Below are 25,266 nucleotides of genomic sequence, written 5' to 3' on the forward strand. Positions count from 1 at the left end.
CACTTACAATAGGGCAATACAGGAGTTGCTAGCCTAGGATCGAGGGCAGGGGGTCCCCACCATTAGGGGTCGCCCCTGGGCAGAGGGCTTAGCCTCAGGGCATGCATTCAGGGAAAGTTCCCATATCGAGGTAATGAGCATGCTTTATTCTTGTGGATCCATGTACATCGGGACATCAGTGGACCTTTTCTGTTGTGTAATCATTATTAAAAGTTAAATCTCTCTATAAAGGGTTATTACCTAGCTGGACTTTAGTATTCTCTACCCCTTAACCCAATATATATAATCTTATTTAAAATTGCTGGACTTAATCATATGACACACTCGGCTCGTTTTGAACAAGCTTAGAAAACTTCACCCTTTTAATTGGAAGCAGTAGCAGTACAGTGTGGATAGGGAAAGAGGCACATGGTCACAATAATAACGACAGCTAAAGCAGAATAGCGTGGAATATACAAGGCAGTATATTGGCTGTCTATGGGTAGTAGTATTAGTAGCAGTGGCGGATTTGTGGCAGCGTATTCGTGGCGGATTAGCAGCGAGGAGTAGCAACTGCAGCAGTGGTGGCAGCAGCAGCCGCAATATGGTACATTTTGGCAGGCAGACATCAGTAATGGCATGATAGTGGAGCAACAACCATACAAACCATAATTGTAGGCAGGCAGGCTGGCAGAAAGCAACAGTGACAAGATGGGGCACTGTCAGCAAGGCCAGATCTATTCATTGCCTTCAGCCGGAGGAGTGTGAAAATCCTCCCGAATCCAGGCTTCGTTCATTTTGAAAAAAGTGATGTTTTAGACATTGGCGGAGGACAATTTAGTCTGTTTGAGTGTCACCCTCTCCCTCCCCTGTTGTTCTGAAAACCCTATCCAAGATGACACTGGAGGCTGGGCAAGAAAGAAGACAGAGAGTATACTGGGTCAGTTTAGGCACTGTTTTTGTCTGCCTGCCCAGAAGTCCATCCAGAAATAGGGTACGTGTGGAAACAGGCAGAGTTAGATAGGCCTGAACGTAGGCATTGAGGCGGGAGCTCTCCACGTGCTGATTTGCCTCAGCCTTGCGTGGCATGTGAAAAAACGCCCATCATGTTGAGGAGACTGAACTGGCTGCTACGGCTGTGGCTTCTACTGTTTGCCTCTGCGGGAAGTGGGTGACTCTGTAGGGGGTGGAGAGGGGCCTTCCTTTAGACACACTGTCGGCAGGTGTCTGCTCACTGAAAGCTACTGTAAGCTGTGTACACAGTGTTTCCTGGTAATAACATAATTTGGCCTTCCTTTCAGAGGCAGTAAAACATTCCCTTGCTTTGCTTTCATAGTGAGGGTCTAAGAGCATGTCTATCCAGTAATCATCAGACTGCTTGATGTGAATCATACGCCTGTCAGTGTGTAAGCAAGCATACAGGTCATCATTCTGGCTAGTGTGCGTGAGAAGCCAGTTCTTTCTGACTCCGCCCACTCCACCTCTTACTCTTTCTCCTCCAGAGGCAGCTCCTCCTCTATGGGAGTTTCTTCTTGTGGGTCCCCAACAGCTATAGGGCAGAGAGTAAGATGTGTTAGCTTTTCTTTCGCTGTTTAACCCCTGCTGCATGAGTGTCAGCATCTATTCTGAGATAAATATAAGGGGGATGAGAGTGTTCATACTGCAGTTGTCCCTACTGAGATATTTTGTGGCTTCTTCAAAGGGCTTCAGCACCCGCCAGGCGTATCGGATGAGCTGCCACTCCCTGATCTCAAAACAACACATGGTCCCTGCTGAGGTGGTCTGGTGCATGACAAAATCATTCACAGCTTTCCGCTGTTGAATTTCAGTGAGTTAAAATGTTGCGTATTAAGCGGTTTAACGGCAGACTGTTTTGTTGCTGCAAGTCCAGGAGATCGTTCCTCACCAAGAAAGGCTGAAATGTGAGGACAGTCTCCTAGACATGCCAGCACCTTGCGCAAGCCAGTGTACTTTAAAAAAAAAAAAGCACGACTAGGTTAATCACGTGTGCCATGCAGGGAGCATGTGTTATTCCCCCCAGGTTCAGCGCGACCACTAGGTTGCAACCATTGTCACTGACTACCTTGCCCAGTTTGAGTTGAGGAGGTTACAGTTAGCGAGATGTTTCCTGATTGATGTACCGTAGCAACAGCTCGCCTGTGTGGCTACTCTCGTCTAAGCCAATCAGCTCCACTGCATGTCAATGCTTGACACATGTGATAGAAAGGAGGGGGAGTGGGACGACACGTGCCAGCTGCTATTGGGGAGGGTGTCCATGGTGGAAAAGGCAGATAAGTGAATGGTGTGGGAGCCAGGCAGTCACAAATGTGCCTTTACTCCAAGACTTTTATGATGGCCTTTGCTCTATCATATGATATGATTGTTGAATTGCTCTAAATCCCTGAAGAAATACAATTAAAAAGAGACAAGTATGGAGACATATTCCATTGAAGGCAGAAATCAAGCTGGCAAGAACAAGTAGTGAGAGGCAGAAAACAGAAGTTTTAGTATGGCTAGAAATTGTATTTTACTTTCTGAGGCATATGGTGTTTACAGAAACTGAAATGTCACTGTATTTAAACACATGACAATCATTTAGTTTGAATATGGCTACTTACCTCACCACACTTCTATCCGCAAAATCAATATCTGTGTATGCATAAATATAGTACATGAGGTGGAGCACAGTTGACAGCAACAAACTAATGCATGTGCTATGTGGAATAAACAGATGCACTCGTTGAATCTGGGCATCAAAATACAAGCTGGAATGACTATATGACAATAGTGATTTACATCTAGAAAGGAAATAAATAGATTCACAGTTATTACTATTTCAGATCTGCAAACTGATCTTCAGTCTGTGTGTGGATGGTAAAAGACTGCACACAGATATCATACAGCATTGAACGGCTGTCATGAGATTTCTGTATCAGCTATGTGTCTACAGTTGGCAATAGAATGCTATCTCTGATAGAGATCTTTGTGGATTTATCATTCTTCTGAATTAAATTTTTCAGCTGATCATTATTTTCTTCCCTCAGATTTTTTGGCTCCAGAGCTGTCTAGCAGTGGTCTTCTGCACCCCTATCGGCAGTAAATTTTAGTATGTCTTAGACTTTGTTCAAATAGTAGGAGTGGATCCTAAAGAAAAGAAACCTATGAAGGCATTTATATTCTTTCCACTTCTGGTTCTGGTGAAAGTTAAAGCCGTCTGTTGGCCCGTGAAACAATCCAGGGGGATAGAAATATGATTCTGAATTTATATATGGATACATTTTATCTACAATTTTTCTCTTTTTGAACTTATCCTCATGTTAGCTGCCAGTTAGTTGAAGGTTACTTATCAGTTTTTTTTTTAAAACAGATGCTTTGCTCAAAAACAGCTTTAGGCCTCATGCACATGACAGTGCCGTTTTTTGCGGTCTGCAAACCGCGGATCCGCAAAAAACAGAAGCTGCCCATGTGCCTTCCGCAATTTGCGGAATGGAATGGGCGGCCCATTGTAGAAATGCCTATTCTTGTCCGCAAAACGTACAAGAATAGGACATGCTATATTTTTTTGCGGGCCACTGAACGGTGCAACAGATGCGGACAGCACAGGGAGTGCTGTCCGCATCTTTTGCGGTCCCATTGAAGTGAATGGGTCTGCATCCGAGCCACAAAAAATGTGTCTCGGATGCGGACCACAACAACGGTCGTTTGCATGAGGCCTTAGTAGACCTTCGAATTAACCAGAATCTCTACTAGATAGACTAGGTCCATATCTTCAATAGATTTCTTTCCTTAGAATTTGGCTCTTGACAATTGTCGGCATGAAACTACAGTATAATCATCTACTGAAATTTTTTTTAACTCTCCTTCATTAAGGCATACACAGAAGAACAACAGAATGTCTTGGCTTATGCTTTTCAGAATAGCTTTCATAGAGTTCCATATATATTGGCCTGGTGCTAATTAGAAAACGCTATCTAGATTGAAACATACTGTTCATCTCATGTGCAAATTTACACAAAAGCATACATTTTTGGTAAAAACTAAATAGTTTGGTCGATAAATGTAAAGCAAGGTTTTCAATTGGTTCTTTCCCTTTATTCTTTGTAATAAAAATGGTTAGAAATGTACTATACTTGATTGCATTTCTGCAGTATGAGGTAATTGTACATGCATGCTAACCTTTAGGAGGGGTTAGGAGAGTAGAAAACACTAAGAGGGTCATTTAGTTTTGTGGCGTATACCTGGTGCAGATTGTGGTGCAAAGGTCATTTGCGCCGCAATCTGCGACTTTTTCCTGCTCACGCCAGGTTTAAAAAATGGTGGCGTGATATGGGTAGGGAAGGTGTCGGGCCGCCAGGCCTATCTAATTTATCATTTTCTATGTCTGTTTTAGGTTGTAGAAAATGTTCTAAATATACACCTGCAAGGGAGCTGGCGTAAATTTAGACAGGTGGTGGATACACCGAAGTTATGTAGAGGCTGGTGCCTTTAGTTTTGGAACACTATTGAAGTCATCATCAGAGTAAGACCATAACCTCTTTTTATATCGTATGGGCATCAGTTAAGTGCCATGTTGGGCACTGGTTGATGGAGCTGGCCCATTTGTTGACGACTCCTGGTGACTATTACTTTACTGAATCTTCGTATATATATATATATATATATATATATATATATACAGTATATCCCTTTTATCATAAGTAGTTTAGTAAACCCTTCAAGTTGCTTTACATCTATTTTTCCTGAACTTCAATTATATTAAGCCGTTCAATATTATGTATGTTCATGATGAACTGCCCCCCAGAGAGTCCCACTTCAGATTGTAGTTACCCTTTATATTTAAACTAATTTTTAGATTTATCTTTTCTTATATAAGCTCACGTTTTTGACAATTTCTTTTATAGTAAAGAAGGTGAATGAGAATGGGTGATTAGATGAATATGTAATAAAGGTGTTTACTTAAAAAGTAGTTAAAGGGAACCTGTCACCTCAAAATCGCATATAAAACTATACATGACAAAAACTATGTTTTAATCACCATCAGCGCCAGGGGGCAGACATACCGCCTGTGCAGCTGGTTCAGGTTATCCTTTAAAACAAATTACTAATGAAATCATTGGGTAAAGAAAAAAACACCAGGCTGATCCCCAAGAAAATCTATAATTTCTTTAAATTCTAAAATCATTTTTTATTCATGGATGAAACCTTCAGGGCTTAATTACATTATGTGCAAAAGGGGCAATTTTGGGGTCTCTATTCTCACCAGATCCAATCTATTCTAATTGTTTTCTGTCAGTTATTTTTATGTCAAGGTGACAGCTTGGACCTAAATATTTATAATTTCCCACTTTCCCTATGAATATTTTGCCAAGAGATCTCCCATACAATTAATCTTATCCTATTAACATTATAACCTTATAAGGCACATTCCGATTCAATATATTCTTTATAAATAGTGTTGTTAAATTTCTGTCATTTTAGTTTATCAAAAGGAGCTCAGATTTTGAAAGGAATATAGTCTAGCACAGTTATGGCGAACCTTTTAACCTTTTACAGACCGAGTGCCCAAACTGCAACCCAAAACACACTTATTTATATCAAAGTGCCAACACGCACTTTAACCTGAATGCCAATATAGTATATCTTCCATGTACTTTATTATGTAGCTGTAATAGCCTGCCTACATTCAGTGCCCTGCCTGTGCTGTTCATAGTGAGCCCTGCGCTGATGAATGGCAGGAAAAGTCTAAGGCATACTGGTACACCATACCAGGGAGCGGGTGCCCACAGAGAGGGCTCTGAGTGCCACCTCTGGCACCCGTGCCATAGGTTCGCCACCACTGGTCTAGCACATCCATATTGAAGGTGTGGTGAGTAGTTACAAGAATAGGTTCTTAAATAAATGACTATTAAAGAGTATCTGTCACCAGGATCAGCCCTATTAAAGCAGACATATTGCCTGGTAGGGCTCATCATGCCGATTAGAACAATACATTTCTTTTGTCTGTATGCTAAACAACTTCATATGTATCTGAATTTTTCTTCATATGAAAAGGAGCAGGTTTGAGCACCAGAATTCTTGGAGCACTGCTTTGTAACACCCCTTGTGCTCTGCACACTCCCCCTCAACTTGATTGGTTTTGCATGTAGAGATCCCAGGTTTGAATCTTGGAAGAGACTTCAAGGTTTTTTTCTTCAGATATCTTTTTTCTTCCACATGTAACGCATAATAAGTCAATATCCTTAACATTTTGAGACTAATGTTTTAGGCTTAAAAAGCTAATTAATATTGATGATTTCTTTATAATCATAAATTATGTCTATGAATAAATCAGTAACAGGTTTTAGGTTTCTAAGTAAAAAAAACACACTATTCTCAATATAGTAAGGTCTTATATTTTATGTATTATGCAGTAGTATAGCCTTTTATTATACACAGATATATAAAATAACTTTATGTAAGTCTCTCCTGGGACTAGAACTTAGGATTTTTACATATATGGCAGACCACTTATCACTAACCTATAGGAATACCACATAGAGAAGAGTGTTTTTTCCATGCTTATAAGCTAATACATATTACTAGTGTCTTTATAAACATATATTGCGCCTGTGAATAAAGCAGTAATATGTATATTAGCTTTCTGAGCTTATCTCAATGTGGTAAAGCTATAGTACATAGTGTATATGATATGTAGATGCTACGACACAGCGCTGCCCTCTCCATGCTGATATTTAGCCCTGCCAAACCAGGTGGAGGAAGGGGGAAGTGTATATGATATGTAGATGCTACGACACAGCGCTGCCCTCTCCATGCTGATATTTAGCCCTGCCAAACCAGGTGGAGGAAGGGGGAAGGGGGGAGCACAGGCGGCATTACAAAAGCAGTGCTCCGAGGAGTCAGCTCTCCATGGTGGTCAAACTTACTCATTTGCATATGAAGAAAACACAGATATCTCTGCAACTGTTTAGCATAGAGACAAAAGAAAGATATTGTTTGAATCAGCATGATGAGCCCTACCAGGCATTATGTCTGGTTTAATAGGGTTGATCCTGGTGAACAAGCCTCTTTAATATAATTCCTATTGTCATTACACAGTAAGTGCAGTGTTACCTGTCGTGGTGTCCGCTCAGACTTGCTTCTGCACCATTCCCAGTCTGTGAGTTCTGGCTTCCGACTTTCCTCATGTGACAGTCTCCTGTCCTGACCTTCATAAAATGCAGACTTTTCAAAATTTCTCATGTCCTCTCTTTTAAAGACTCCAATTTTTTCCGAAAGGAGGCGACCGATGGCCTTGTCTTTCGTTGAATCTGGTTTTAACTCTGTGTTAAGACTTCTGAGTTTGCTGACATCCTTCAGCCTGGAGCTGTCCTGCAGACTAATACTGCTGAAATCCAGTACAGCCGAATTGAGGATCCTCTCACAACGTGGGTCATTTGTGTTTTCACATTCATAATTAATTAAATTATGGTAGGAAATAGAGTTCTCTGCAGCGTTATGATTTTCTTGGGATATCTTGTAAATGCCATAGCCTTTATTGAAGGAAAGGTTGAAATCAAATCCTCTTTTCTTAACTAGAAAGTTAGAAAATATATAAATTACTAGGTTAATTAATACAAGCAAGTGCAATATTTAGGGTACAGCCACACAGGACAGATACAGTGGGATGCAAAAGTTTGGGCAACCTTGTTAATCGTCATGATTGTTGGTTGTTATGATAAAAAATGTCAGTTAAATATATCATATAGGAGACACACACAGTGATATTTGAGAAGTGAAATTAAGTTTATTGGATTTACAGAACGTGTGCTATAATTGTTTAAACAAAATCAGGCAGGTGCATAAATTTGGGCACTTGTTGTCATTTTATTGATTTCAAAACCTTTAGAATTAATTATTGGAATTCAAATTGGCCTGGTAAGCTCAGTGACCCCTGACCTACGTACACAGGTGAATCCAATTATAAGAAAGAGTATTTAAGGGGGTCAATTGTAAGTTTCCCTCCTCTTTTAATTTTCTCTGAAGAGTAGCAACATGGGGTCTCAAAACAACTCTTAAATGACCTGAAGACAAAGATTGTTCACCATCATGGTTTAGGGGAAGGATACAGAAAGCTGTCTCAGAGATTTCAGCTGTCTGTTTCCACAGTTAGGAACATATTGAGGAAATGGAAGACCACAGGCTCAGTTCAAGTTAAGGCTCGAAGTGGCAGACCAAGAAAAATCTCGGATAGACAGAAGCGACGAATGGTGAGAACAGTCAGAGTCAACCCACAGACCAGCACCAAAGACCTACAACATCATCTTGTTGCAGATGGAGTCACTGTGCATCGTTCAACCATTCGGCGCACTTTACACGAGGAGATGCTGTATGCGAGAGTGATGCAGAGGAAGCCTTTTCTCCGCCGCTTGAGGTGGGCTAAAGCACATTGGGACAAGCCAGCTTCATTTTGGAGTAAGGTGCTGTGGACTGATGAAACTAAAATTGAGTTATTTGGCCATAACAAGGGGCGTTATGCATGGAGGAAAAGGAACACAGCATTCCAAGAAAAACACCTGCTACCTACAGTAACATATGGTGGTGGTTCCATCATGCTGTGGGGCTGTGTGGCCAGTGCAGGGACTGGGAATCTTGTCAAAGTTGAGGGACGCATGGATTCCACTCAGTATCAGCAGATTCTGGAGACCAATGTCCAGGAATCAGTGACAAAGCTGAAGCGGCGCCGGGGCTGGATCTTTCAACAAGACAACGACCCTAAACACTGCTCAAAATCCACTAAGGCATTTATGCAGAGTGTTGAGGAAGGGTTGAGACGGATGCATATATATCCATGCATGCCCGCAAACACGTGCGGGCATGTATGGTATATATGCATACATTACCAACGCACCATGGGATGATGTGCGCAGATGTGCCCAGCATCTGCGCACATCTGCCTATGATGATCCCCAGGGGCTCATGGTGGCCCCTGTGGGAAATTTGTGCCCCCTTATAATATATGTAGGGGCCTTGTGCCCCCTTATAATATATGTAGGGGCCTTGTGCCCCCTTATAATATATGTAGGGGCCTTGTGCCCCCTTATAATATGTGCAGGGGCCTTGTGCCCCCTTATGGTATATGTAGGGGCCTTGTGCCCCCTTATCTGTGCCCCCTTATGTCCCTAATATTAATGTATATACATGTGTATGGATGTGCCCCAAGCATCCATACTCATGTATATTATATAAATCCCCCCCCCCTACATGGACCCAGATGCATCAATGTGAATGTGGCCCAAGCATTCACATTGATGTATTCTGAGTAAAGGCGCCAGGATGACCGGATAAGGTCCGGTCATTCTGGTGACCTCAAAAGGATTCAAATTCTAATGAATTTGAATCCTTTTGTTCTAATTATCTGCAGCCCTGCTGGAGATAATTAAACATAATAGAGAGAGAGGAGACACCTCCGCTCCCTCTATTATGTGCATTCCGGCATCGCAATTACCATTGCGATGTGCAGAATGCTGAGAGCTACAGGCGGGAGATCAAAGGATCTCCCGCCTGTCTGCAGCGCGTCCCCGATGTGCGGGCCGGCGCAGTGACGTCATATCACTGCGCCGGCCCACGTGGATGATGGGGGCGCGCGCGCGCCCCCTGGTGGGCGGCGCAGCGCGGGAGTGCGGGCGGCCGGGTTTAAATATCCGGCGGCCCGGCACTCAGTAGGTTAGTTAGGGTCTGGCCCCCCCCCCCACGTGAGGAGAGCGCGTCCTGCGCTCAGAAGTGAAGAGAGCCGGCCGCCCACCCTCCCTGAAGGATCATCCCCTGGACTGATGAGCCCCCCTGGACAACGAGCAGGATCATAAGTATCGCTATTAACCCCCCCCCACTATCCCACCAACGAAACCCTATTAACCCCCCACTATCCCACCAACGAAACCCTATTAAGCCCCCCCCACTATCCCACCAACGCCATACCCCCATTATATTAACCCCTGCCTTACCCCCATTATATTAACCCCTGCATACCCCCATTCCCCTGGTTCCATACCCTCATTCCCCTGGTATATTAACCCCTGCCATACCCCCATTCCCCTGGTTCCATACCCTCATTCCCCTGGTTATTATTATATTAACCCCTGCCATACCCCCATTCCCTTGGTTATCACCCCTGCTTTGCTGTAATATTAACCCCTGCTATACCCTCATTCCCCTGGTTCAGCTCCCCATTGTCTACCTTTTGTGTTTGTGGTCTGCTTTACCCCAGCACGACCACCGTAGATCCTCGTCGTACACCTTAGGAATAGAATTAGTCAGGTGGTGGGTTGTTAATGTTACTTGTATGTGTGTATTGTATAGTTAGTTTGTGGGTGGAATTTGGGAACGTGTAGTGTAGTTGAGTACTGTATATTTAGTGTTGTGTTGTCAGTATTGCGTGCGTAGTGTATTGTAATAAATACTGTGTTACTTGTACCCTTTGTGTAGTGTGTACTTGTTAGCGGTAGTAAGTAAGGTGCATGCAGCTAGTATAGTGATTAGTGTAAAGCATAGCGAAAGTATTGTTATTGTTATATAAAGGTATAAATAGGCGGAGTCTTCACTAGACGGCTCCTCCTATTTAGGAATATTAATTATCGATATTCGCATAATATTGGTGATTGATATTCCCCCTTTACATTGGCGAGTCAGGCCCATTGCTTAGATTTTGAAATCTGTGTTTGGTTTTGAGGCTAGAGGTCGGTTGTCCTGTGAATTGTCAGGCAAGAGAGACGCGGTCAGCGGTCTGAGCGTCTAGGAGAGACGTGGTCAGCGGTCTGAGCGTCTAGGACCTGATAATTCGGACAGGAAACGCGACTCTTCCTCACAGCACCAAACGCAGATCAAAATCTTTAGCAGAGAATCTATGTTCTATCTGTGAATTAATATTTTGCTATTTGCTTTGCACGGTCACTACATCGCTCGAGTGATTGCGAGGGAGAAGAGGACACGTCACTGGAAGAGATCAATCTTCGTGGGAGCATCGTACAAAGTCAGGCTGGTCGGGAAGAGGCGATCCGGGAAAATGGACTTCTTCCAAGCAGCTGCGAGGACAAAGAGGTACGGCCCCAAGGAGAAGATGGACGCTCATCCAACGGTGAGTATGGACTTCCCCACACTGCAACACTTGAGCAGACACAGCACATTCAATCCCATCCTCCCCACCACATACAAGTCAGCAGAAACGCTGTGGTCCGATTTGTTGGCACAGGCTTGTAGTTATGACAAGCTTTGTGTTAACAAACGGACGGTGTTGAATAAGGCCACTAAACGGCTTCGGATGCTAGCCAAACTCGTTCATACGTTTGAGGCTAGCATCTGTAAGCCAAAGGAAGTGGCGCTGGTGTCTCAGTCAACAGAGACAATTCCTCCGGCCGTTCACTGCCAGTGCTGTGCCAATAATTCCGACCAGGTTTCGGCATTGCGGGCGCAGCTGGCGGAGAATGTGCAGTCTACTGTTGACCGAGATGCGCAGGTGGCTAGGATACAGTCACAATTAGTAGAGCTGCAGAGGCAGAAGGAGGAAATTGAGGCTCAGTTGACTCAGTCTTATACTGAGGTCAAGGCCTTCAAGGAGCGCACTGCCTCTACTAGTGTGACGGTAGCCAAATTGAAGGCTCAGGTTGCTGTAAGCTCCCAGATAATGACTGGCATGCAACAGGTCATCACCAAGTTGGTGCCGGCCCTTTCTTTTCCCATAAAGTCAGGGTCGGAATATCCCAAAACTTTGCCCTATGCAGGGCAAATAGGGGGGAGAGTAGTCTGTGACAGGCCAAATCACCAGACCAAGCCTGTCCAGACTAACAGAGATTTTTCCCTGACTTTGGGGAAAAGAAACATCGTGAAAAGTGCCTCCCTGAAGATGGAACAATTCAGGGAGCGCGGTTGCAGTGTGGACGGACCTAGGCCACACCGGGCAAACATCAAATGCTTTGCTTGTGGTGGCTTGGGTCATATAGCGAAGCACTGCAAAACACACAGGACAGTAAGCCCAATCAGGTGCTTCAGGTGTGGGAACAAAGGACACATTGCAAGGAATTGCCCTTGTGCAAGTAATTGCAATGTGTCCAGTGATGGGATTCAGGTAACAAATCGTGCAGCGGGGTCTAGTCAGCTTGGCCATAAAGGGGTTACCTCTCGGCAGCATCTTCAGCTGCTGAGGGGCCAGAGTGGCCAAGCTAGGCTAGGCAACATTTGACACCCCTGTACTATTTGTTACACCGTTTGTTCCCTATACATGTCCATGTTGTGTGTTTTTGTTGTCCATTGTAACGTTCTTTTTGATGTTGATGGTGGTCCTTGTCTATGAGTGTGTTCCACCAGGCTGATTTATGTAGTGTTGTAATGTCCCGTCTGCTGTCTTGTTTCATTCTGTGTCCCCTTGGAGTGGAGCAGTGTTATACTGTGGATCGAGAACGTATAGGGTCGCGAGCAGATAATATCACACGGGAAATCCTGCTGGTCGGGAGAAGGCATAAGGACCTTCTTCATGCAGCACACAAAGGATGATGTGATATTATTCTGGGCAACCAGGGTCTCGGATCGATACAGATAACACTGTTGTGCTCAAGGTTTTCGGTAGGGCTGTGTTGCGCTGGGGACTGGGGCGGACAGACAACATTGGTGTAATGTTGTGCTGCGCACTTAATTCTAGTCCGAGCAGGTAGCACAGCTCTGATAGGGATTGGACGCAGGAGTGTTTGGCAGCAGAGTGTGGACTGTGTTCTTGTGTTGTGGGGTCCTGAGGAGCCGGGGCATGCCTATGCCGTTGGTTCTGCGGGCCTCCACAAGATGGGATCACAGGGGGAAGTCAGCCTGGGTACACATGAGTGGACAGGGATGCGGTGCCATCAAGATGGTGCTTTGTCCACAGAACTCCAGTTATCCTAACCTAGTAGGGAGGCCATCCTTATCTGTTGGTGCAGAGGGATGTGTAGCAGAGGACACGCTCCTCTGAAGGTAGGGTGTTCAGACACCAGTGTTGGGATAATGAGGAGTCCTGTGAGACAAAGGGCAGCCCAATACCTTTCTCTACCCATGGGTCAAAGGTATTGGTGCTGGGAATTTTTGTACATTTAACTGCACCGTTAGGGGAGAAATTCCCCTGGGAGCGCCTGGTATTTTCTTCTGCCATAGGTTTTATATGGAGCGGAAGAAAAACCCAGGAGAGGCCACGGAAGAGGCCAGCTATTCCCCCTGACGCTCTTGGGAGACTCCAGAGGATCCCACTGGATTTTGGCAACCAAGCGACCTCTGCCTAGAGGTGTTTTAGAGATGGAGGACTGTGCCACAATCCAGCGGGAGCATTATTTAAGGCTCTGGAGGAAGATTTGGAGACGTTCGGGTGGAAGAGCATATCACTTGTTTCACCCAGTGAAACTTCTTCTGGTTCTGGTGATCGTCATCTACAGTCGGAGGGTCAAGGGACTTATTGACCAAAATACACCAGAACCAGACAGAACTGTACAGAACTATCCGGAGGAGGAGGCTCAGGACATAACCAAACATGGTTCCTGTAGCCAAATATTATTGTATGGACACGTTTTGTTTTCAATGGGGGTTCGGGACGTATAACATGTACTACCCTGAAACCCCATAGCACATTGTATTGGATTTTGTTTGTCGGTCGATGGTGTACCCATAGACACTCTAGGTACAAATGTGACAGCCCAAAACTCGCCCAACACACTGCGGTGAGCTATCATTTGACTGTACACATTTGTATCCTATAGTCGTTTCCCATTGACACAGGGGTCTACGACCTACCTGTGTCTTTGGAGGTAGAGAGGAATGCCAGGTTGCATGAGTCTCTATGGGTACACACATGTAATGGAATTTGGTGGTGTTGGGAGGGATGTAACATGTATTTTGTGTGAATGGGGATAAGGTTAGGTCACGATAGGGACAGGCATCATTCATTTGCCACCTTGAACCCTGGAACGGTGAAGTTCTTAAGGGAAGGGCTGGATGTGTAGTGTGGTGGAGGTGTTCTCCGCAGTAGAATTTAGGTACTATGACATCACCGCTTAAGAGTCTGACCTGCCTTGTAAAGACCTATTAATCTGTCCACGGGAGAACCGCACCCGTCAAGATGGAAACAGACGTTGGAAAGTTGTGATAGAAGAAAGTTGGGACTGAGACTATGAGGGTGAACCCGCTCCAGATGCCTTGGAGGCGGGCCATACCGGAAGATCGGCAGAACTACCGAGAGACTGTGGGGGTGTGGTCACTCCAAAGTGGGGGTGGCCGACACCAAGAGACGGATAAAAGAAAGGCCAGTTAAAGACTGCAAGGGTGAACCCGCTCCAGATTCCTTGGAGGCGGGCCGTACCTGAAGATCGGATTACCGAGAGACTGTGGGGGTGTGGTCACTCCAAAGTGGGGGTGGCCGACACCAAGAGACTGATAAAGAAAGGCCAGTTAACCGAAAGATGTCAAGAAGAAGACTGTGTATCCTGTGGACGGAGGAGTAGGTTACGGTGAAGGGCAGGTCGGAGGAAGCTGGATTAGGGATGTCTAAGTACCTAAAGATCAGTGTGCACTACAGTTCTTCCTGAACTTCCACCAAGGATGGGGTTGAGGGGGGGCAAATATCTCAACCCGTTCCCCCAACATATTGTCGTATTATATAGTCCGACAACAGGGGGATTGTTGAGGAAGGGTTGAGACGGATGCATATATATCCATGCATGCCCGCAAACACCTGCGGGCATGTATGGTATATATGCATACATTACCAACGCACCATGGGATGATGTGCGCAGATGTGCCCAGCATCTGCGCACATCTGCCCATGATGATCCCCAGGGGCTCATGGTGGCCCCTGTGGGAAATTTGTGCCCCCTTATAATATATGTAGGGGCCTTGTGCCCCCTTATAATATATGTAGGGGCCTTGTGCCCCCTTATAATGTATGTAGGGGCCTTGTGCCCCCTTATAATATGTGCAGGGGCCTTGTGCTCCCTTATAATATGTGCAGGGGCCTTGTGCCCCCTTATCTGTGCCCCCTTATGTCCCTAATATTAATGTATATACATGTGTATGGATGTGCCCCAAGCGTCCATACTCATGTATATTATATAAATCCCCCCCCTACATGGACCCAGATGCATCAATGTGAATGTGGCCCAAGCATTCACATTGATGTATTCTGAGTAAAGGCGCCAGGATGACCGGATAAGGTCCGGTCATTCTGGTGACCTCAAAAGGATTCAAATTCTAATGAATTTGAATCCTTTTGTTCTAATTATCTGCAGCCCTGCTGGAGATAATTAAACATAATAGAGAGAGAGGAGACACCTCCGCTCCCTCTATTATGTGCATTCCGGCATCACAATTACCATTGCGATGTCCGGAATGCTGAGAGCTACAGACGGGAGATCAAAGGATCTCCCGCCTGTCTGCAGCGCGTCCCCGATGTGCGGGCCGGCGCAGTGACGTCATATCACTGCGCCGGCCCACGTGGATGATGGGGGCTCGCGCGCGCCCCCTGGTGGGCGGCGCAGCGCGGGAGTGCGGGCGGCCGGGTTTAAATATCCGGCGGCCCGGCACTCAGTAGGTTAGTTAGGGTCTGGCCCCCCCCACGTGAGGAGAGCGCGTCCTGCGCTCAGAAGTGAAGAGAGCCGGCCGCCCACCCTCCCTGAAGGATCATCCCCTGGACTGACGAGCCCCCCTGGACAACGAGCAGGATCATAAGTATCGCTATTAACCCCCCCACTATCCCACCAACGAAACCCTATTAACCCCCCCCACTATCCCACCAATGAAACCCTATTAAGCCCCCCCACTATCCCACCATCGCCATACCCCCATTATATTAACCCCTGTCTTACCCCCATTATATTAACCCCTGCATACCCCCATTCCTCTGATTCCATACCCTCATTCCCCTGGTATATTAACCCCTGCCATACCCCCATTCCCCTGGTTCCATACCCTCATTCCCCTGGTTATTATTATATTAACCCCTGCCATACCCCCATTCCCTTGGTTATCACCCCTGCTTTGCTGTAATATTAACCCCTGCTATACCCTCATTCCCCTGGTTCAGCTCCCCATTGTCTACCTTTTGTGTTTGTGGTCTGCTTTACCCCAGCACGACCACCGTAGATCCTCGTCGTACACCTTTGGAATAGAATTAGTTAGGTGGGTGGGTTGTTAATGTTACTTGTATGTGTGTATTGTATAGTTAGTTTGTGGGTGGAATTTGGGAACGTGTAATGTAGTTGAGTACTGTATATTTAGTGTTGTGTTGTCAGTATTGCGTGCGTAGTGTATTGTAATAAATACTGTGTTACTTGTACCCTTTGTGTAGTGTGTACTTGTTAGCGGTAGTAAGTAAGGTGCATGCAGCTAGTATAGTGATTAGTGTAAAGCATAGCGAAAGTATTGTTATTGTTATATAAAGGTATAAATAGGCGGAGTCTTCACTAGACGGCTCCTCCTATTTAGGAATATTAATTATCGATATTCGCATAATATTGGTGATTGATATTCCCCCTTTACACAGAGGAGCAAGCACAACGTTCTGGAAAGGCCATCTCAGTCCCCAGACCTGAATATAATTGAAAATCTGTGGTGTGACTTAAAGAGAGCTGTCCATGCTCGGAAGCCATCAAACCTGAATGAACTAAAGATGTTTTGTAAAGAGGAATGTTCCAAAATACCTTCAACCAGAATCCAGACTCTCATTGTAACCTACAGGAAGCGTTTAGAGGCTGTAATTTCTGCAAAAGGAGGATCTACTAAATATTGATTTAATTTCTTTTTTGTGGTGCCCAAATTTATGCACCTACCTAATTTTGTTTAAACAATTATAGCACACTTTCTGTAAATCCAATAAACTTCATTTCACTTCTCAAATATCACTGTGTGTGTCTCCTATATGATATATTTAACTGACATTTTTTATCGTAACAACCAACGATTTATACAGGAAAATCATGATGATTAACAAGGTTGCCTAAACTTTCGCATCCCACTGTATGCTGCACCTTTTCAGCTAATGAATTGAACCAACAGAATATGCAATGTGAGAATTTATGTTGTGGGTTTTCATTTTCAGATTTCACACCTTTCTCACCCTCATAGATTCTTACATGTTCGTACAGTAAAAGTGCATATATACCATAGTTCTACTCATACATGTGTGCCGGCTTAGTTATATATTACTTCTGCTAAATAGTGATGAGTGAAGAGAAGTACGCTACACCTTAAGTGGAGCGTGTGGACTGCTGGGGGCGCACGAGACAACCAAACAAGGACCGTGTTTTAATTTCGGCAGTATTCCATTTATTTATAAGACAACGCGTTTCGGGGTAAAGTCCCCTTTATCAAGTCTGAGCCGGGAAGGTTAGGAGAGTGTCACGGCTCATCAGATGAGCCGTGACACTCTCCTAACCTTCCCGGCTCAGACTTGATAAAGGGGACTTTACCCCGAAACGCGTTGTCTTATAAATAAATGGAATACTGCCGAAATTAAAACACGGTCCTTGTTTGGTTGTCTCGTGCGCCCCCAGCAGTCCACACGCTCCACTTAAGGTGTAGCGTACTTCTCTTCATTTCCATTACCCTAGTGGCAGGGTGGCCCCTGCCCAAGGTGTTAGGACGGATCTTGGCTGCACCAACCATCCCTTATCTATACTTGATCTCCATTGCAGTTGCATCCAATTGATGCAACCGCAGTAGGTGAGCAAACCATTTCTTTCATTAGAAATTTGTTTGTTTGAATTTACTTACCCTATGAGCGCCTTCTCTATCCCATTGGCCATCAAATAGTGATGAGTGGCAGGGGCTATATTCGAATTTGCAATATTTCACGAATATTTTCTAGAATATTCGTCATATATTCGCGAATTTGAGATTATTTTATTGAATGCGATAAATCGGCAATGTAAAAATCACGTAAATGCAAATTCGTAACGTGAAATACAGGCGTGGGTCACTTTGGCTACATTTTTCAGGCTGGTATAAGTTTCCTGAGACTGGAGAAAATGGTTGGCACGGCAGAACATTACAATAGGTTTATATGCAGATAGAGTCAAGTGCTCCAATATATTCGATATTGTGCTAATCGGCAGTGATTAGAATATTTTTTTGCACTTACGTGCAACTTCACATTTTAGCAGGTCTGACTACAGATTACTGATCGGTGCACTAAGTATTGTTGTGAACTTGTGACATTGCTTCCTTTTCATTGGCCCACAAGCAAGAAGTAAAGAGGAATCATGTGTTCAGATGGAAAAAAATGCTGAATATTCGATATAACGAATACTGTATATAGCACTATATTCTAAATATTCACAAATTCTCGAAGTGGCGATATTCACGATAAAAATTCACTATTCGAATATTCGTGCTCAAAACTACTGCTGAAGTGTAAGAGGCAGCAGGTAATGTCATAAAATAAATAAAAAATACAGTGAGACAGATTTACTAACCCTACAGATTATGTAAATGTAGATAGGCTGTCTAGACATGTACCAGATTTATAGTTAGAACCAACATGTACCTCAGATATAACAGTATGAAATTATAAGGGGGCCTAGACAATAAATTACAACTCCTATCCTGACCAACCCAATAGCCCCGATTAATAATGAGAAAATATTGACATATAATATGTAGCAAATCTTTATTAATGATAAAAATAAAATATATAGACAAGGTGAAGACAAATGGGAAGAGGAGGCCAGAAGATCCCCTCACTCCAAATAGCCCCTGATAGAGGAGACCACACAGAAGCAACGCAGGTAGTCAGCTCAATATAGTAATGGTATAAAAACCCATGGGTAAAAAATGTACATGTAGCCAAAATAATGCACAATAATGAATGATCAAGCTATTATTGTACATGGAGATCTAAATAGAACTGCATACAAACGATGAATGGGGACAAATGACAAGCCGGAACCACGTCCAGTCAAAAACTAACACACTGAAGTGTGTCAGTAAGTCCGCATACCAGAGTATGTATGCTGAGGCTGCAAGTAACAGCAAATTAAAGCTGCAGATGACACTAATCAATAACACATGATGAGCCTTGAACCCACAATAAAACCATTATTGTACATACAACAAAAATAGAACTGCATACATATGGTGTGTGGAAACCAGTACAAGTCGGAAAATTATCCAGTCACCATATCATACGCTGCAGCATGATGGTGGGTCCACACACCACAATATGTATGCTGAAGCTGCATGAAACAACACAATAAAGCTGCGAATAGCAATGGTCAGTTACCCATGACGAGCGAGATACCCGAGGCTGAAAGTGTGCCAATGCCCCAACGTGCGTTTCCCCACCCTAATGGCTTCGTCAGGAGGCTAATGCAAGTGAATTAAAAGCGGGTAAACCACTCTGGTATGCGGACTTACTGACACACTTCAGTGTGTTAATTTTTGACTGGACGTGGTTCCGGCTTGTCTTTGGTCCCCATTCATCGATTGTATGCAGTTCTATTTAGATCTCCATGTACAATAATAGCTTGATCATTCATTATTGTGCATTATTTTGGCTACATGTACATTTTTTACCCATGGGTTTTTATACCATTACTATATTGAGCTGACTACCTGCGTTGCTTCTGTGTGGTCTCCTCTATCAGGGGCTATTTGGAGTGAGGGGATCTTCTGGCCTCCTCTTTCCATTTGTCTTCACCATGTCTATATATTTTCTTTTTAACATTAATAAGGATTTGCTACATATTATATGTCAATATTTTCTCATTATTAATGGGGGCTATTGGGTTGGTCAGGATAGGAGATGTACCAGATTTATTACAGTGCCTCGTGCCAGAAGATGAATTTGGAGTCCCCTACCACCAGCATCTGTCTGACCTTTGCTGCACTCCTTTTCCCATCCTTCCTGCAGCGGTCATCCACCTGGTTGCTAGGAGAAATTCCCTGCTGCAGTGTTGCTGGGCTTTCATCCCAAATATCATCCGCTCGGGATTAGCCTCCCTGGCACTTTTCTCTCTACCCCTTCTTCCTACATTAACCCAACTGCTGATCTGATAGTCCTGATCTTGCCCTCCTCCTCCCACCTGGTTGCCCAAGCCACTCATTTTTGCGGGATGAGATGCGGTTTGATTGGCACTATTTTGGGGGACATATGCCTCTTTGATCGGTTGGTGTTGTACTTTTAGTGATGTAAGATGACAAAAAGAAATAGTTTTTAGCACCGTATTTTTTTTTTTTTTTTGACGTGTTCACCTGAGGGGTTAGGTCATGTGATATTTTTATAGAGCCGGTCGATATGGATGCGGCAATATCTAATATGTCTACTTTTCTTTTTTTCCCTATTTTTACTTTTTTTTTTTACTTAACTTTTTTTTCCCACTCTGGGACTTCAACTTTTGGGGGGTGGGGTCTGATCTCCTTTACAATGCATGACAATACTTCTGTATTGTCATGCTTTGGCTGTAACTGTATTACACACTGTATTACACTTACAGCCTTCCTGCCTGTAAGATCCAGGGGGCTGGATCTCACAGGCTGTCACCGAAGGCAGGCCTTCCCTGCCACCGCGTCCCCGTCACAGCAGCGCGGGGACCCGATGGCTGCTTCCTCCCTGCATGGATATCGCACATCCAGCGGTCAGCGCTGACCGCGGCTGTGCAGGGGTTAATGCGCCGGCATCGGTACATGTACGGCCCTGGGCGTTAAGTCATGTCCTGTTGCACCGCACATGTACGGAACTGGGCGCGAAGGGGTTAAAAACTACAAACATATAAGTATATAAATTTGGTATTGCTGTAATTGTACTAACTCGCAGACTAAGGATGTCATGTCATTTGTAGCGCACAGTGACTACCGTAAACACAAAACCCCAAAAAACATGTCAGAATTGTGTTTTTTTTAAATTTCACCCTACAAACAATGTTTTCATTTACAAGGACCTGCTTTCCAATACAAGCTATGGTAAATTAAGTAGCGCCATTAAAAAATAAAACTTGTCCAACAAAAAATTAGCCCTCACGTGGCTATGTGAGTGGAGAATTTTTAAAAGTTATGTTTCTTGGATGGTGGGGAGTAAAAAACGAAAACACAAAAGTGAAAATTGCCCATGTACTTAAGTGGTTAAACCAGGGCTACTTAATATCAGTAGAGTACAAAACAATGGTAACAAAGTAACAAAGCCTAAAAACCTCAGATGCTGATAGCCTCCCAGCCACATACGGTAATATTTGAGATCCTGCCAATAACACCATGTTGTCAGCCTTTCACAGTTATCTCATTATACAGATTCATAGTTCATGTGCTTTACAGACCTGCTGCCTAGCTTTGAGCGGATCTTGCCATAATAACACAGGGAGGGGGATGCACATGGGCATGGCATAGCACATATTTGTAGATGGGTGTACTACTGTGGTAAGGCATTGCATCCTGAGTCCTGACACATGTAACAGTGTAACCCTTGGTTAGTTATGAAAGAAGATTTAAATAATTGAATTTATTTAGTCTTGATTAGAGTTGAGCGAACACCTGGATGTTCGGGTTCGAGAAGTTCGGCCGAACTTCCCGGAAATGTTCGGGATCCGAACCCGACCCGAACTTCGTCCTGAACCCGAACCCCATTGAAGTCAGGGGGGACCCGAACTTTTCGGCACTAAAAAGGCTGTAAAACAGCCCAGGAAAGAGCTAGAGGGCTGCAAAATGTAGGTAAATCCCCTTCAAACAAATGTGGATAGGGAAATGAATAAAAATAAAAATAAAATAAATAAAAATTAACCAATATCAATTGGAGAGAGGTCCCATAGCAGAGAATCTGGCTTCACGTCAGCAGAGAATCAGTCTTCTTGTCAAAGCAGAGAATCATGCTTCACGTCACCCAACACTGGAACAGTCCATTGTCAGATATTTAGGCCCCGGCACCCAGGCAGAGGAGAGAGGTCCCGTAACAGAGAATCTGGCTTCATGTCAGCAGAGAATCAGTCTGCATGTCATAGCAGAGAATCAGGCATCACGTCACCCACCACTGTAACAGTCCATTGTCATATATTTAGGCCCCGGCACCGAGGCAGAGGAGAGAGGTCCCCTAACAGAGAATCTGGCTTCATGTCAGCAGAGAATCAGTCTGCATGTCATAGCAGAGAATCAGGCTTCACGTAACCCACCACTGTAACAGTCCATTGTCATATATTTAGGCCCAGGCACCCAGGCAGAGGAGAGAGGTCCCGTAACAGAGAATCTGGCTTCATGTCAGCAGAGAATCAGGCTTCACGTCACCCAACACTGGAACAGTCCATTGTCATATATTTAGGCCCAGGCACCCAGGCAGAGGAGAGAGGTCCCGTAACAGAGAATCTGGCTTCATGTCAGCAGAGAATCAGTCTTCATGTCATAGCAGAGAATCATGCTTTACGTCACCCAACACTGGAACAGTCCATTGTCAAATATTTAGGCCCAGGCACCCAGGCAGAGGAGAGAGGTCCCGTAACAGAGAATCTGGCTTCATGTTAGCAGAGAATCAGTCTGCATGTCATAGCAGAGAATCAGGCTTTACGTCACCCACCACTGTAACAGTCCATTGTCATATATTTAGGCCCCGGCACCCAGGCAGAGGAGAGAGGTCCCATAACAGAGAATCTGGCTTCATGTCAGCAGAGAATCAGTCTGCATGTCATAGCAGAGAATCAGGCTTCACGTCACCCACCACTGTAACAGTCCATTGTCATATATTTAGGCCCAGGCACCCAGGCAGAGGAGAGAGGTCCCGTAACAGAGAATCTGGCTTCATGTCAGCAGAGAATCAGTCTTCATGTCATAGCAGAGAATCAGGCTTCACGTCACCCAACACTGGAACAGTCCATTGTCAGATATTTGGGCCCCGGCACCCAGACAGAGGAGAGGTTCATTCAACTTTGGGTTGCCCCGCAATATAATGGTAAAATGAAAATAAAAATAGGATTGAATGAGGAAGTGCCCTGGAGTACAATAATATATGGTTAAAGGGAGGTAGTTAATGTCTAATCTGCACAAGGGATGGACAGGTCCTGTGGGATCCATGCCTGGTTCATTTTTATGAACGTCAGCTTGTCCACATTGGCTGTAGACAGGCAGCTGCGTTTGTCTGTAATGACGCCCCCTGCCGCGCTGAATACACGTTCAGACAAAACGCTGGCCACCGGGCAGGCCAGCACCTCCAAGGCATAAAAGGCTAGCTCTGGCCACGTGGACAATTTAGAGACCCAGAAGTTGAATGGGGCCGAACCATCAGTCAGTACGTGGAGGGGTGTGCACACGTACTGTTCCACCATGTTAGTGAAATGTTGCCTCCTGCTAACACGTTGCGTATCAGGTGGTGGTGCAGTTAGCTGTTGCGTGTTGACAAAACTTTTCCACATCTCTGCCATGCTAACCCTGCCCTCAGAGGAGCTGGCGGTGACACAGCTGCCTTGGCGACCTCTTGCTCCTCCTCTGCCTTGGCCTTGGGCTTCCACTTGTTCCCCTGTGACATTTGGGAATGCTCTCAGTAGCGCGTCTACCAACGTGCGCTTGTACTTGCGCATCTTCCTATCACGCTCCAGTGCAGGAAGTAAGGTGGGCACATTGTCTTTGTACCGTGGATCCAGCAGGGTGGCAACCCAGTAGTCCGCACACGTTAAAATGTGGGCAACTCTGCTGTCGTTGCGCAGGCACTGCAGCATGTAGTCGCTCATGTGTGCCAGGCTGCCCAGAGGTAAGGACAAGCTGTCCTCTGTGGGAGGCGTATCGCCATCGTCCTGCGTTTCCCCCCAGCTACGCACCAGTGATGGGCCCGAGCTGCGTTGGGTGCCACCCCGCTGTGACCATGCTTCATCCTCATCCTCCTCCACCTCCTCCTCATCCTCGTCCTCCTCGTCCTCCAGTAGTGGGCCCTGGCTGGCCACATTTGTACCTGGCCTCTGCTGTTGCAAAAAACCTCCCTCTGAGTCACTTCGAAGAGACTGGCCTGAAAGTGCTAAAAATGACCCCTCTTCCTCCTCCTGGGCCACCTCCTCCATCATCATCGCCCTAAGTGTTTTCTCAAGGAGACATAGAAGTGGTATTGTAACGCTGATAACGGCGTCATCGCCACTGGCCATGTTGGTGGAGTACTCGAAACAGCGCAACAGGGCACACAGGTCTCGCATGGAGGCCCAGTCATTGGTAGTGAAGTGGTGCTGTTCCGCAGTGCGACTGACCCGTGCGTGCTGCAGCTGAAACTCCACTATGGCCTGCTGCTGCTCGCACAGTCTGTCCAGCATGTGCAAGGTGGAGTTCCACCTGGTGGGCACGTCGCATATGAGGCGGTGAGCGGGAAGGCCGAAGTTACGCTGTAGCGCAGACAGGCGAGCAGCGGCAGGATGTGAACGCCGGAAGCGCGAACAGACGGCCCGCACTTTATGCAGCAGCTCTGACATGTCGGGGTAGTTGTGAATGAACTTCTGCACCACCAAATTCAGCACATGCGCCAGGCAAGGGATGTGTGTCAAACCGGCTAGTCCCAGAGCTGCAACGAGATCTCGCCCATTATCGCATACCACCAGGCCGGGCTTGAGGCTCACCGGCAGCAACCACTTGTCGGTCTGTTGTTCTATACCCCGCCACAACTCCTGTGCGGTGTGGGGCCTGTCCCCCAAACATATGAGTTTCAGAATGGCCTGCTGACGTTTACCCCGGGCTGTGCAGAAGTTGGTGGTAAAGGTGTGTGGCTGACTGGATGAGCAGGTGGAAGAAGAGGAGGCGGAAGCCGAGTAGGAGGAGGAGGCAACAGGAGGCAAAGAATGTTGCCTGCGATCCTTGGCGACGGAAGGACGTGCGCTAAACAGCTCTCCGCCTGGGGCCCAGCCGCCACTACATTTACCCAGTGTGCAGTTAGGGAGATATAGCGTCCCTGGCCGTGATTACTGGTCCACGTATTTGTGGTTAGGTGGACCTTGCCACAGATGACGTTGCGCAGTGCACACTTGATTTTATCGGATACTTGGTTGTGCAGGGAAGGCACGGCTCTCTTGGAGAAGTAGTGCCGGCTGGGAACAACATACTGTGGGACAGCAACTCTAATCATATATACAGTGTTCATTTAGAATATCCTCAAATGTAATGGTGAACTTATCAGAATATAGCAAATGTGAAGCTAATTACTTACCTGACTCTGACCCCTGACTGATTACTGACTCTGATTAGAGACGAGCGAATCAAAGCGAATTTCAGGAAAAATTTGATTAGTACAAAGCCGAATATACTCATACTTCGTGGTAATGAATCACATTTTTTCCTAAAATAGCTGCTGCACGTGTGAGAACA

The 25,266-nt window shown here is 45.3% G+C and overlaps 1 protein-coding gene across 1 annotated transcript in view; it reads right to left on the bottom strand.

The window, feature by feature from the left end:
• The window catches only part of GPR149 (G protein-coupled receptor 149), a 206,163-nt gene that overhangs the window by 64,104 nt on the left and 116,793 nt on the right, over positions 1 to 25,266 (bottom strand). Inside the window, exon 3 of the mRNA XM_044291043.1 lies at positions 7,090 to 7,550. Coding sequence (XP_044146978.1) covers positions 7,090 to 7,550 — 461 coding nt within the window. The remainder of the gene's footprint in view (positions 1 to 7,089; positions 7,551 to 25,266) is intronic.

The sequence above is a fragment of the Bufo gargarizans genome, chromosome 4, assembly GCF_014858855.1.
Source record: "Bufo gargarizans isolate SCDJY-AF-19 chromosome 4, ASM1485885v1, whole genome shotgun sequence".
NCBI classification, from domain to species: Eukaryota; Metazoa; Chordata; class Amphibia; order Anura; family Bufonidae; genus Bufo; species Bufo gargarizans.